At 44.3% G+C, this 13547-nt stretch overlaps 1 protein-coding gene across 1 annotated transcript; it reads left to right on the top strand.

Annotated features, from left to right (window-relative positions):
- Positions 1 to 1404: 1404 nt before the first annotated feature.
- Positions 1405 to 13306, top strand: CAVIN2 (caveolae associated protein 2). The gene is made up of 2 exons (XM_068137973.1): positions 1405 to 1861; positions 10747 to 13306. The coding sequence occupies exons 1-2, from the start codon at positions 1469 to 1471 to the stop codon at positions 11542 to 11544; spliced, it is 1191 nt and encodes a 396-aa protein (XP_067994074.1). The 5' UTR covers positions 1405 to 1468; the 3' UTR covers positions 11545 to 13306.
- Positions 13307 to 13547: the final 241 nt, after the last annotated feature.

Genomic DNA, 13547 nt, shown 5'->3' with positions numbered 1-13547 from the left:
TGACAGCTCTGGCAGAGTTGGTGATTTTGATTTTTTTTTCTTAAGTGAGCTCTTAAGTGAGGCTGAAAATTAGGAAGGACTGGAAAATCAGATGATAAGGGTTATGTTGTGCAATGTTCAGGGGCTTAGGCCCCTCACTTCAAGAAAGACATTTGAGGTGCTGGATTGGGTCCAAAGAAGGGCAGTGAAGATGGTGAAGGGTGTGAAGAACAGGTCTGGTGAAGAGCAGCTGAGGGAACTGGGGTTGTTTAGTGTGGAAAAAAAGGAGGTTGAGGAAACACCTCCTGGCTCTCTACAGCTCCCTGAGAGAAGGTTGGAGTGAGGTGAGGGTTAGTCTGTTCTCTCAGTTAACAAGTGATATGATCAGAAGAAATAACCTCAAATTGCCCCAGGGCAGGTTTAGGTTGGACATTAAGAAAAATTTCTCACTGAAAAGGTTCTTAAAGACTGGCATGGGCTCCCCAGGAAGGTGGTTGAATCCCCATCCCTGGAGGTGTTTCAAAGAGGCAGAGATGTGGTACTGAGGGACATGGTTTAACAACAGCCTTGGCAGAGCTGGAGAATGGTTGGACTGGATGATCTAAAAGGGCTTTCCCAACCAAAGTGATTCTCTGATTCTATGTAGTGATGGAAATGGCCAACTCATTTAGACTAGACTAGAATAATCCAAATTATTATTAAACACTGGTTATAGGAGGAAGGAGAAGCAAATGGAGAATGAGAAGAGAAAGAAAAGGAAAAGGAGATAGAGAAGAACTTAAAGTATTACATTTAAAACCCAGTCTGATGTCGTAAGGGGCTCTTGCTTAGGTGCAAAGGCTGTCAGGAGATTGGATTCACCATGTGTGAATACACATGCCTGTTAATTATTCTGACAATTATTATGGACAATTATCATTCTATTAATATTATAGAAGAATATCTATACTAATATTATAATTGTTATTGCAACAACACATTAATATTAATATATTAGTGTTATTATTAGCACTATTTTTATTACAGTTATAATTTGTGCATTACTATTGTTAGTTTAATAACTTCTGATTAAATTACAGCCTTTAACACCTTTCTACCCCCCAAAACTCTCCAGGACCATCTTCCCCAACACCCTTTTCCCGGGAACGGCTCCTTTCCCTCCCATAACGACGGCATTCCGCGGTATCTCCTGCCATCTACTGATGCTCGTGAGGAGGCGGCTGCCGCCTCGAACAAGGAAACGTCTCTTTGCTGTGCAAAAACAAACCAGGGGGGTGAGACGGGTGCGAGGGAGGCACTGGGAGCCTGGCCATGGTCCTGGCCCGCCCCGAGAGGCCTGCGGTTGGGGCAGGTCGGCAGCTGGGCCGGGCTCTGCCCGAAACCTCCCCGGGGGAGGGGGAAAGCGCAGTTCTTAAGAGCGGGTCCGGCATCCGCCATCCCGTCCTGTCCCGTCCCTTCTCAACCCAGCCCGTCCCATCCCGGCACAGCCATGGGGGAGGCGGCGGGAGGCAGCGCGGTCCCCCCGCTACCGGCTTCGGAGGCGGTCGGGGGGCAGGTGAACGCCTTGACGGTCCTGGCCTTACTGGAGAAACTGGTGTCCATGTTGGAAGCGGTGGAAGGACAACAGCGGCAGATGGAGCAGAGGCAGCGGGGTCTGGAAGGGGCCGTGCGGGGTATTCAGGGAGACCTAGGGAAGTTGTGCCGGAGCCATGGGGCAACTGGAGAAGCGGTGGAAAAGCTGTTGGAGAAGTCTCGCAAGGTTTGTGCTCACACCCGAGCAGTGCGGGAGCGGCTGGAGAGGCAATGCGACCAGGTGCGACGGCTGGAGCAGCATCACGCCCAGCTGCTCCGCAGGGACCGCTTCAAGGTGCTCATCTTCCAGGTGAGGAACCCGCAGACACCCCTGGACCCTTCACCTCAGCTCCACCAAGCTGATTCCTAACCTTGAGGGTGTCTCTGCTCATTTCTAACAAACTTGGGCAAAGGGTTACTTACTACTAACTCTTAGCAAACTTGGGGGAAAGGCTGGGGTTTGGCCAACTCAGCAAACTTAGGGCTGGAGAAGTATATTGTTTGTTTGTTTGTTTGTTTTTGCTAATTCTTGGCAAATTTAAGGGATTTTTTATTTTTTCCCAAACTCTTAGCAAACATGGGGAAAGCCTTCCTTTGCCCCTAACAAACTTAGGAGAAACAGCCACTTCTAGTAAACTTGTTGGTAAAGTCTGTTTTGCTAACTCTTAGCAAACATGGGGGGAAAAGAAGCTTTACTCTTGGCCAACTTGGGGAAAGAGCTGTCTGTTACTAACTCTTGGTGAACCATTTTGCTAACTGAGCAAACCTGGGGAAAGAGCAATCTGTTACTAACTCTTGGTATATGTGGGGAAAGAGTTGTCTTCTTGTATGGGGTTTTGTGTTTCATTAAGAAGAGTCACAACCAGCAGGTCAAGGGAACTTCTACTTTTCCCTAAATGAGTACACAGCTGGAAGAATGGGTCCAGTTTTGGACTCCCCAGTTCAAGAGAGGGAATTGTTGGAGGGAGACCAGTAGAGGTTACGAAGATGCTGAGGGCACTGGAGCATCTCTCTGATGAAGGAAGGATGAGATACCTGGGGCTGTTTAGTCTGAAGAGCAGTCTGAGAGAGGACCTTATCAATGCTCAGCAAGAGCTAAAGGGCGGAGTGCAAGAGGATGAGACGTGACTCTTTTCAGGGGTGGCCACTGATAGGACAAGGGGTAACAGGCACAAACTGGAATCCAGGAAGCTCCACCTAAGCATATGGAACAACTTCTTTGCTGTGAGGGTGCCAGAGCACTGAAGTAGGCTGCCCAGAGAGGTTGTGGAGCCTCCTCTGGAGAGATTCTAAACCCACCTGGACATCGTGGTCCAGGGCAACCTGCTGTGGGTGACCCTGCTTTAGCAGGGGGAGCAGGGTTTTTTTTAAACAAAGTTAATGTAAGAGCCCATTTTGCAAACCCATAGCAGTGGCCTTAAAAACTGCCCTTGCACCTGCCCTCAGAAGCTGGAGAGGGGCAGTGCTGCAGCTCTCAGTCCCAATCAGCTTCACTCCTCAGGAAGTTCTGGCCCATTCAGGGATGAGCTAAAAAGTCAGCTAAATCTCAGCTTCCTGGGAGCCAATCCAGTGGTAGCAGCAGTTTGCATATTTTCCCCTTTTTAAGCAATGGTCTGGCCAGAACACTGTGTGAGCTTTAACTAAACACAGGACATGACTTTCACATCTCTGAAACAAAAAGCTAAACCTCCACAATGCACTGGAGCATGGACAGAGAACAAGCACTGGGCTGGAGCAGCCACATCACTAGCTTCTCAGGGTAACCTTGTTGGCTACGTGTTACATCTGCCAGTAGCTAACTCTACTCCTTGGGTTTTGGAGGAGTTTCTACCTCAACAATCCCAAACCAACAGAGCAGAACTTGATTTTAAAAGCTGACATGTCTGGTTAGTGCACAAGTGCTTCCCCTCAAAAGGAAGCCCCCACCTCCCTACTTATTGTTCTCCCATATTACTGCCCAGGTTTGTCAAACCAGAAGAGGAGGAGCTGCAGCACATAGTGGTTTCCACCCTAGGAAGAATGTAGAAATTATTCCAGGGCCTGGCTAAATTAAAAGACATGTGTTCTCTATTTTTCTGCAAGTAATTTGAGATCCCCTACTGTATGTCAAAACATTGCCGTCTCCTCCCAGGCCTTGTTAGCTATCAACAACCTCCTGCCTCCAGCTTCAGACTTAGACCTTGAACACTTCCCGTGGGGAGGGTGCAGCCAGCTTGGCCTGTGGGAAGGTAATTTTGTGGCCTTTCTGCTACCTACAAGTATGATAATTAAGGCCTTGCTATTACAACTACAGCATCATCCTCCTCCAGAGAACCCAAATTTAGCATTTTTAGATGGCATAGTATGTAAAGACAAAACAACAGCTGTGGGTGAGCAGTTAGAGCTGCCTCAGCTAAGGATCACTGTTACTGCTGTCTAGGGGGAGTGATATGCAGACACTCATGGTAAAACTCCTCAGGAGAGTTTGAAGTGTAAAACAAACAACACAGGGTCCACATCCCAGAACAGCAGCTCAAGGAAAATCGACTGTGTCTCCACTGCCTGCTACTGAAGTGGTGCTCCTCCTGCAAGGGGCTGGGATTTTCTACTGTGGAAACAGCCACACCCAGAGGGAGGGAGGGATGGATGGTGAGTGTTTGCCAGACCATACCCACACACCTGCATCCAGCTTAGGCAGGTGCCTTACCTGTGTGCCCACCTCCTCGAGATCTCCCCGCAATGTCTCCTTTGCAGTTAGACATGGGATGAGCTGTAGCAGGGCTGCTGCCTTGCTAGGATGATTGTATAGAGGGAACAGAGCAGAAGGCTGGATGGGTTTCTGTACAGTCCCAAGCAGGAATCCATGGAAAAACAATTGCAGGAAGGAGAAGTCACAGCTCTGAAGGCATATTGACGCCAGGTTGCTGGAAAAAAAAAAAAAAAAAAAAACCACAAAAGGGAAATCTGGATGTGAGACTTCTCTTCAGCTGTAGGATTTTTCCTTTCCACTGGAAAAAAAAGGTAAACCAAACCCACAAAAAAACCCTAAACAAACAAAAAAACCCACACAATAAAACCACACACACCAGAAAAAAACAACACAAAGAACAAATAAAACCACCACACCAAAAAAAAACCCAAAACCCAAACAAACAAAAAAGCCACACACACGAACACCCAAACAAACCCCCACCATAATCCAAAACTTCTCTTTTGGACCCATTCCCCCAGCTCAAGAAGACAGCTCAGTACAAAAATCCACATTTATGAGTCAGTTCTGCATTCACAGTGTACCTCAAACCCCTAGATCCTTGGTGGGAGCACCAAGCCTATCCCAAACCCGCGGCTGAGCTCCAGTTCTGCATTTTATGAGACCGTGCTCCCACTTGCCAGCATCAGCTTTCCTTCAGCATACCCGCTGAGCATGAACCCTGTTTAGGAAAGTTCAGCTATTTTCCATATTTCCCATTAAAATGCTCTTCATTTTCTCTACCCAGACCATCTGCATTGCTCCTAGTTTGCATATAATTCTTTAATTGGTGACATATTTTAACGGGAGCCCCATCCAGAGTGTCTGAGGATACAAAAGTTATTACAACTGCCACAAGTGACACAGCAATTCAGCAAAACAGTGAAGTGACTGTTTTAAAAATCCTCATTAAGCTTTGGCATTGTTCCCCTCTATTTTGTTCTCAGCACATGACCAGCTTTTTGGTTTTGGTTTGGTGGGGGTTTTGTTTGCTTTTTTAGCTGTAGAAGCAAAATGCAAGAGTCAAAAACAACCAAAAAAAAAGGGCAAAAAAACCCCAGGCTTGTGTTTAATTTTATCCATTAAATGTCATGTTTAAAGTGAATAGTACAGGTAAAAATAAGTCAAAATTACAGCTAGGGGTCAAGGACACTGATATTGAAGCTCCCTATAGATACTGCTCTTGGTAAAGCATAGAATTGTTTCAGCTGGAAAAGAACTTTAAGATCATTGAGTCCAACCATTCTCTAACTCTACCAAGGCTGCTCCTGAACCATTGCCCTCAGCACCACATCTCTGCCTCTTTTCAAGCACCTCCCTGGGCAGCCTGTTCAGTGTTTGAGACCCCCTTCAGGAAGAAGTTTCTTCTAACATCCAACCTAAATGCTTCATCCTGGAATGAAGCAAGAGGAGGGCACAGGGACTTCGCCATTTGGTTGTATCTTGTCGAGTCTCTGCAATAATCTTCTGAAAAAGCATGACAAAAGTACCTCACATGGCTTTTAGGCCTTGCTCCAACAGGGCTGTGTAGGGGTTGAGGGGATGGTGCAGCCACCATCCCAGACTGCTCAGGATGCGCAAACAGGCAGCTGGCTATTTTCTTCTCCCTGCTTACCTCCCTCCCTGTGGTCACATCCAGGTCTGAAGAGTGTTTGTTTGAAGGAAAGTAGGTGGAGCTATAGCTGTTTTTAGAAGGATTTGTCATGTTTTGACCCATTTGTGAGCAAAACAAGTTTTAGACAAGTAATCCTTTAGGCATATAACAGCATCTACAAAGGACAGAGGAGCCTGGACTGCTGTAAGGATGAGTAAATGTTATCTCCCCTTCTTGAACACTGGAGCAGGCTCCCTAGGGAGATGGTTGAATCCCCATCCCTGGACATGTTTAGAAGGCACAGAGATGTGGTGCTGAGGGACATAGTTTAGCACCAGACTTGGCAGGGGTAGAGAACGGTTGGATTCAGTGATCTTAAAGGTCTTTTCTTTGCCAACCAAAATGATTCTGTGGCCTCTTTTAGCAATTCTAACAAAACTCGAAACCAAAGCACTCCTGAGTAAATGAACTACCTGTTCACTTGGGCCATACAGTTTGGCAGTACACCACTATGCATCTTTCCTTCCTTTCTGGTGAAAGACAGGGATGAGATTATGACCTACAGCAAGTTGATGATGGTTGATCAAAGCTACAGGGAAGGCACCAATTTTAACTTAGCAAGTATCACTAATATTAGCAACTATTGCACTATTCTATTCATCTCCTCTATGGAAAAATAAAATTCAGAGGAGCCAGGCAGCTACAGTCAAGCTCATCTGAGAAAATGCAAGTGCTGGTTTTGAACTCAAATGTAAAAAATAAAGAAAAAATATGCATTGCTTTCTCAGAATTTTAGATTAGATGGAGAAGAAGATCAAAGTTCTGCTTTTTTTTGTCATGGAAAACAGGTACCCAGTTTGTAACAGCTGGTGTTTTTCACTGTATTGTTCAAGTCTTCCTAAATGAAACACCACACTGCTTGAAAAAAAAGAACATTATCAAAACAAATTATAGCTGTCAGATAAATTTGCTTAGACCAAAAAGTTAGTAATAGCCCACTCAAAACATGTTATCAGCAGCTAGATATGAAATAGAGAGGTGTGTTCCACTACAGAGCATTCCTACCATGCCACCCTTGTACATCCAGATCGTTTTACTTAATTGATGTTCATTTGCACTTTAATAGTTCCTGTGATCCTCAAGTCTTTCAGAAACGTGAGTCAGGAAAGTGTCATTCTTATTTCACAAGCAGAGTGATAGATGCCCAGAGGCTGAGGTTTTCCAGGGCCATGCATGAAGCTTCAACAGAGAGGTAGTTTCTTGAATGCCAGTACTGCCTGATGGCCGAAGACCATCTGGGAACTGCTCTTAATTGAAACATTACACATTATTATGTATTTTTGTTTGCTTCCTTTATAAATATGGATAGTTTGTTCTTTGTAAATATGGATAGTTTGACAGCTTCCCATCTACTCAGTCACAAATTTGATTAAAAATTTAAACAAAATCTACTTTAACCCTTAGGAAAAGGGCTTGTAGATGTGCATGGTGTATTGATCCAGATTTGTGGACCATTCACATACATAGGTTGGACTTGATGATCTCTGAGGTCTTTTCCAGCCTTATTGATTCTATGATTCTATTTCTATATTCTTCTGGAGGCTGTATTTCAGTGAGTATCTGGAATACTGGGTCCAGTTCTGGGCTCCCCAGTTCAAGAGAGACAAAGAAATACTGGAGAGAGTCCTGCAGATGCTACAAAGATGGGGGCACTGGAGCATCTCTGTGAGGAGGAAAGGCTGAGAGATCTGTGGCCTGAAGATGACCAGCCTGAGAGGGGATCTTCTCAATGTTCAGTAAGAGCAGAGGGCAAGAGGATGGAGCCAGGTCCAGATTCTTTTCAGTGGTGCTCAGTGACTGGACAAGGGGCAATGGGCACAAATGGGAACCCAGAAGGTTCCACCTAAACTTAAGGAAAAACTTCTTCACTTTGAGGGTGCTGGAGCCCTGAAGCAGGCTGCCCAGAGATCTCGCCTTCTCTGGAGAGATTCCAAACCCTCCTGGACATTGTGATCTGGGGCAACCTGCAAAAGGGTTTTGGACTAGATGTTCTCCAGAGATCCCTTGTAACCCCTGCCAGTTTGTGATGCTGTGAATGCTGCAGAGACAGAGCTAAACTGAGCTTGAGAAGGGTCGCATGGCCCATCTCTGTCACAGAGTGCACTGTTAGGAATTTCAGACACTACCACTTGTCTAGGTTAAATATTTTAAGAGTTACAACCTGTCTTTACTCATGAAAATCTGAGCTTTCTATGCTGTTCAGGCACTTACACCTTAGCATTCTGATGTTTATGTGATTACCTAGTCTTGGAAAGAATGCACAAGACACATCAATTATGCTTTATACCAACTTCTCAAGCTTTGGGGAATAATTTAACACTGCACCCACGCATGTAACCCACATTTCATTAACTGCAGTGAAGGGAAAGTCTAAATGTTTGTACTGCAGTTACAGCTGTTTTCACTTAGAGCTGCTGCAGTTTTTCTTTACTTTGTTATCCTGGCCACTGTTGCAACAACATTATAGGTGTCAGGAGAAGAGCACTAGCTTTATGAGATGTTCCAAGCAAAGTGCTTGGAAAGCTTTGTCTGTGCCACTGTAGTCAAGTGAAGCTGCTGGTCCAGAAAGGTCTGCATACATAAAGTACATCCAAACTGTTCAACCTCCATCCACATCCTTGATAATTTTCATTTTTATTTCCATTTGTGTTCACCAACACACTTGAATCACAGTGTATGTGATTTTATACTGTGTCTGTATGGTATGAAATGATTGTGCCTGTCCATGTGTATATTCCTGGAGTTCCAGAAGAACTACAAGGTAGCCAGGACTTTGTTTTTAAACCAAACCATTTACAACATCCTTATACAGCCTCAACAGCAAATTTAACACAAGACACTATTTGCCCTTGCTTTCTGCTCAGCCCTGAAATAATGAGCATGAACTTCAAAGTGCAGATGGCCTTTTCCCCCCTTCACTGTACACTCAGGCTCACTAGGGACAGATTGGAGACTATTACAATGCTTTCACTCAGCACTTACTGCTTTTTGCATCTAAAGATAAATATGGGAGAGGCGGGGAGAAGAAACTCCTTCCAGTCCATACAACTAAGTGAAACTGCATGCATTCTGACTGGAGGTGGTAGAAAAGGTGAGGAACAGGGGCTGTGCAAATCTAAGATGGAACAGTTCTGAAAGCAAATGGGAGCGTGCAAGGAGCCTCGTCACCTCTGCATGGGCAGATGCCTGCAAAACCTACCACAGAACAGAGCCTTCATTGTGCTGCTTCTGAACTGCTTGGGCTTCCAGAGCTTCTGCACTCACTAGTCACAGAGGTCCTTCATTATGAGTTGTAGCTTCTGCCCCTCTCAGCATGTTTTGTTTTCAGAGACTTTCTTGTTCTCATGCCCCTTTTTGGTTTGTGTCTAAAAAGCAAATCTTTTTCTCTCAGCCAGGAGTGACTTCTGGTGTTTCCTGTATAGTATAATGCCTGTTTGATTTTTTTGTATGCCATAGACCTTTTAGGTTTACTTTTCAAGGAGTAGTCCTGTTCATGTTTTTAATACTTAGCAATTTACCAAATGAATTTACTAACTTTTTTTTGCTGTAAATAGCTATAAAATAGCACATCCTCTAAATGCCACAGACTGCACAGCTTTTCAGTACCAACAATCCATTTTTAACAGCAATGTACATTTCTCTGGAATACAGTGAAATACTGCACTTGCTGTAGAATCACAGAATGGTCCAGGATGGAATGGACCTCCAAAGGTCATCTAGTCTGACCTCCCCTCAGTCAGCAAGGACATCCTCAAGTAGAACAGGCAGCCAGGGGCCTCGCCAAGCCTCACCTTGAGTATCTTCAGGGAAGGGGCCCCAACCATCTTCCTGGGCAACCTGTTCCAGTATTCCACTACCCTCATAGTAAAGAGCTTGTTCCTAACATCCAGTCTAAATCTGCTCTTCTCCAGCTTAAAGCCATCGCCCTTCATCCTGTCACTTCAGGCCTTTGTAAACAGACTCTCCCCACCCTTCTTGTAGGTGCCCTTCAGGTACTGGAAGGCTGCTATTAGGTCTCCCCCAGTGCCTTCTCTTCTCCTGGATGAACAACCCCAGCTCCCTCAGCCTGTCCTTGTAGCAGAGGTGCTCCAACCCCTTGCTCATTCTCATGGCCCTCCTCTGGACCCACTTCATCAGGTCCATGTCCTTCCTATGTTGAGGGATCCAGACCTATACACGGTACTCCAGGTGAGGTCTCACCGGAACAGAGCAAAGTGGCAGAATCACCTCTCTGGATCTGCTAGCAAGACATCTTTTGATGCAGCCCAGGATATGATTGGCTTTCAGCTGCAAGCGCACACTGTCTGCTCATATCCATCTAAGATCCCTCTCAGATACAACCAGCTTCTCTGCAGAGATATTCCCATCTTTGGCTAGAGAATCCAAAAGCTCAGGGGGGGCGGGGTTACATGACTTCTGTAGGTGTACACAGGGGTCTGTAGTAGGACCTCCTTAGGCACCACACTGTCCCTTCTCCCCAGGTATAGAGCTTCACAGCTCTTTACTAAAGAGTATCTTGTTTAAATAACAACAGGATTTCCATTCTGTATATACTCTCAAGCCACTCTGAATGAGAAATCTTACAGCTGACAGCTCGTTAGTCTTGAGCTTTATCAGATGCTGGTTCAGTGGGCTTTGAGTGGCTTGTTGCTTCTTAAATATACCGAAACAACAGGAAACATTCAACGTGATTCTGTGATTCTTCATCTCATCATGGGGGGATAAAAAAGAAGTAATTGTTCAGGGTTGTGCTTTTGTTTATTATATTTGTGCCCTGTGAACTATGAAACTCAAGTATTGTCAACTCTTTCAGGAGGAAAATGAGATCCCTGCCAGTGTTTTTGCAAAAGAGCCTATTCCCAGCATTACAGAAGGAAAAGAGGAGCCTGCAGATGAGAACAAAACACTGGAAGAAACCTTGCACACAGTGGAGCTGGGCTCAGATGATGAAATGTTTCACGAGGAAGATGATCTGGATGACAGCGCGGAAGAGAAGACAGAAGAATCACGAGCTGAGAAAATTAAAAGGTCCAGCCTCAAGAAGGTAGACAGCCTCAAGAAAGCGTTTTCTCGCCAAAACATTGAGAAGAAGATGAACAAAATCAGCACAAAGATTGTCTCACCTGAACGGAGAGAAAAGATCAAGAAATCTCTTACTGTACATCATCAGAAATCCTCCTCTTCAAAGAGCTCACCTTTCAAAGTATCTCCCCTCACATTCAACGTGAAGAAAGCCCGTGAAGGAGAAAGCCCTGCTGAAGCTGAGGACAAGCCAGCAGAAACTAGAAGCAATGATCAAGCTGAGAATGAGGATGAAGTGTCATTTGCCAGCATGCACTCAGATCTGACACCCACAACCGCCTCACTGACCGAGGAGGCCAAAGCAATAGCTGATTCTCTAGAGAAGGAAGCCAGAATGGAAGAGAACACTGTGATGAACAACAACATTGAGCTGTCCATTGTTGAAGATGATGAAGAGTATGGGATGCCCCTAGAAGTTGCTAGCCAGAAACTGTATGATGAAAGAAACAACCCAGTCCGTGGAGAAATGGAACAATCTGATGAAGAAAGCACCCAAGCAGCTGTCCTGCAGATAGACCAAACAGCATAATCAGTCCAAGCCTTCTACATATGCAGAGTTTTATGCAGACAAGTAACTGGTTTCTGCTACACAGGCAGCAGTAGCAATTCAGATTCTTCCATCCTCTGCTCTGCAGCGGTAATTTATTGCATCATATTGGAACTTAGAGTGAACACAGTCAATGACACAGGCTGCAACATGCTCCATTTTGGGCTGAGTCACTGGTGTTTGTTAATTTAGTGATGCTCTCAGCCCCTGAAAGAAACTAGCAGGGAAAGGGTATGTCTGGTAGCAGCAAGCTATCTACTGGCTCTCTTAGAGTTAGGTTGGAGGAGTGCATGGAGAGTAGTCAAAACCCAAACATTACTGTTCTGTCGTCTTCTCTCAGTATTTCACAGCACTGTGAGTAGTTCTGTATGTAAATGTAGAAATACCAGTAAGAATATTTGGGTTTGGTTTCCTTGCTCTACTCTGTGAATACTCTACAGCCTCCATAACTATACATAGAGACTGAGAAAAACCAGAGTATTTAGAAGGCAAAGCTGAAAAGCTGTTTTCATCCATATCAGTGTGGGGGAAAGACTTTTGCCAGTAGTCTCACTTAGCAGAAAGGACTGTGTTTAGGTGGAAAGGAAAAGATGGCTTTCGATCTACCAGAGTTATGGAAGTGCATCAGTGAAAAGCAGAATGTGTGATCAGTTACTGAACCTTTAAGGGATGAGAAATTGAAAACAAAACAACAGAAAAATAGAAGGGATTTGATAAAACCATGGAGATAGGCTGAAGGAAGTCTGACATGCTATGAAATGGGGAAAAAAGCCCCAGTATGAAATCTGTAGTCCCAGCTTCAAAAATACGTACTCAGATAACACTAATTCATTCTTAGTTTATATAGCAATACACTATCCAACTTTGCACCTGCACCACTTTGTATCTCAGAGTATTTTGCAAATAGCATTAATTTATCTTTTTACAAAATATTGCATATATAGAACTCTCTACACAGAGGAGTTAGATAACGACAGGGATGTAAGGACAAGGTCTTCAAAAAGGTGAAACGCTCTCTTGGGCACATCTAAAGGGAATAACACATTAGGGGTTGAACTTCATGGCAGGGATGCTGAGTTTACTTAAGGATGGCTCTGGGAAGCCAGAGGATTGGATTCTCTGTTGGTAACTTTCATCAAAACCACCTCCTACCTGCTCTCAAAATTCCCAGCCTGTAATGTTTCAAAACGTATTGAAAAGAAGAGATTACAGGGTAGTTTGTTTGCTATGGATGTTCATTCCTGTTACTCAACAAAGGTAAGGGGGAAAGGAGGAAAGGGAAGCACAATACCCACAACAGTTACCTTACATCCCTGTTTGTTTAATGCAGTGGGTTATCTTTATTTTTTTAAACATATATATATATATATATATAAAAATCTACTGATACTTAACATTGCACTAAAAGATTTCTTCCTTCAACTTATATTTAGAATCACAAATTACAGGGGAAATAAAACAAATATACCATTATGAAATGATTAACAGGTTATTACTCCCCAGGGGTGATATCTGTCACCAGTACACACTGGAAGTTAGTTGATAAGAGCTTAGTGTAGGCAAGTACTATTAAGAGTTAAGCTCTTAAATGTATGGTGTCATATAGAAGAGACTGTTTGTAAGACAAACCATGGCCTAACTTGTGCAGCTATATTTTTATTTTGTATTAACCACAATGGATTTCAATCATTTTTACTTGTAACTAACTGCAGATATGACAAATAAAAGCATAACATAAACCACAGCCATGTCAGTCTTTGGGAGACACGGTCTGAGATGCTGGCAAAGATGAAATTTAAAGGTCAGGCATTTATTACTTCAGTTCATGTCCCTGTTGTACCTAGACCATTTTCTTTCTCATCCTCTGCTGTCATTTAACAGCACAAACACCGCTGCTTTGCCTCCCAGACACTTGTCAGATCCTCAGCCCATCTGACCATAGTCAGGCACTTCCCAAAACCCACCAGCATTTTCTTATTGGAGTG

This window comes from Melanerpes formicivorus, unplaced genomic scaffold (assembly GCF_026170545.1).
Source record: "Melanerpes formicivorus ecotype bairdi unplaced genomic scaffold, bMelFor1.0.p_v2 SCAF_5, whole genome shotgun sequence".
NCBI lineage: Eukaryota > Metazoa > Chordata > Aves > Piciformes > Picidae > Melanerpes > Melanerpes formicivorus.
This window is presented reverse-complemented; position numbering and strand designations above follow the sequence as displayed.

What these genes read in the sequence shown, in the direction of transcription:
- CAVIN2 (XM_068137973.1), top strand. Translation starts at nt 1,469, where the DNA reads ATGGGGGAGGCGGCGGGAGGCAGCGCGGTCCCCCCGCTACCGGCTTCG. An exon ending in TCAAGGTGCTCATCTTCCAG is followed by an intron (nt 1,862 to 10,746) that starts GTGAGGAACCCG and finishes CAACTCTTTCAG; the next exon opens with GAGGAAAATGAGATCCCTGC.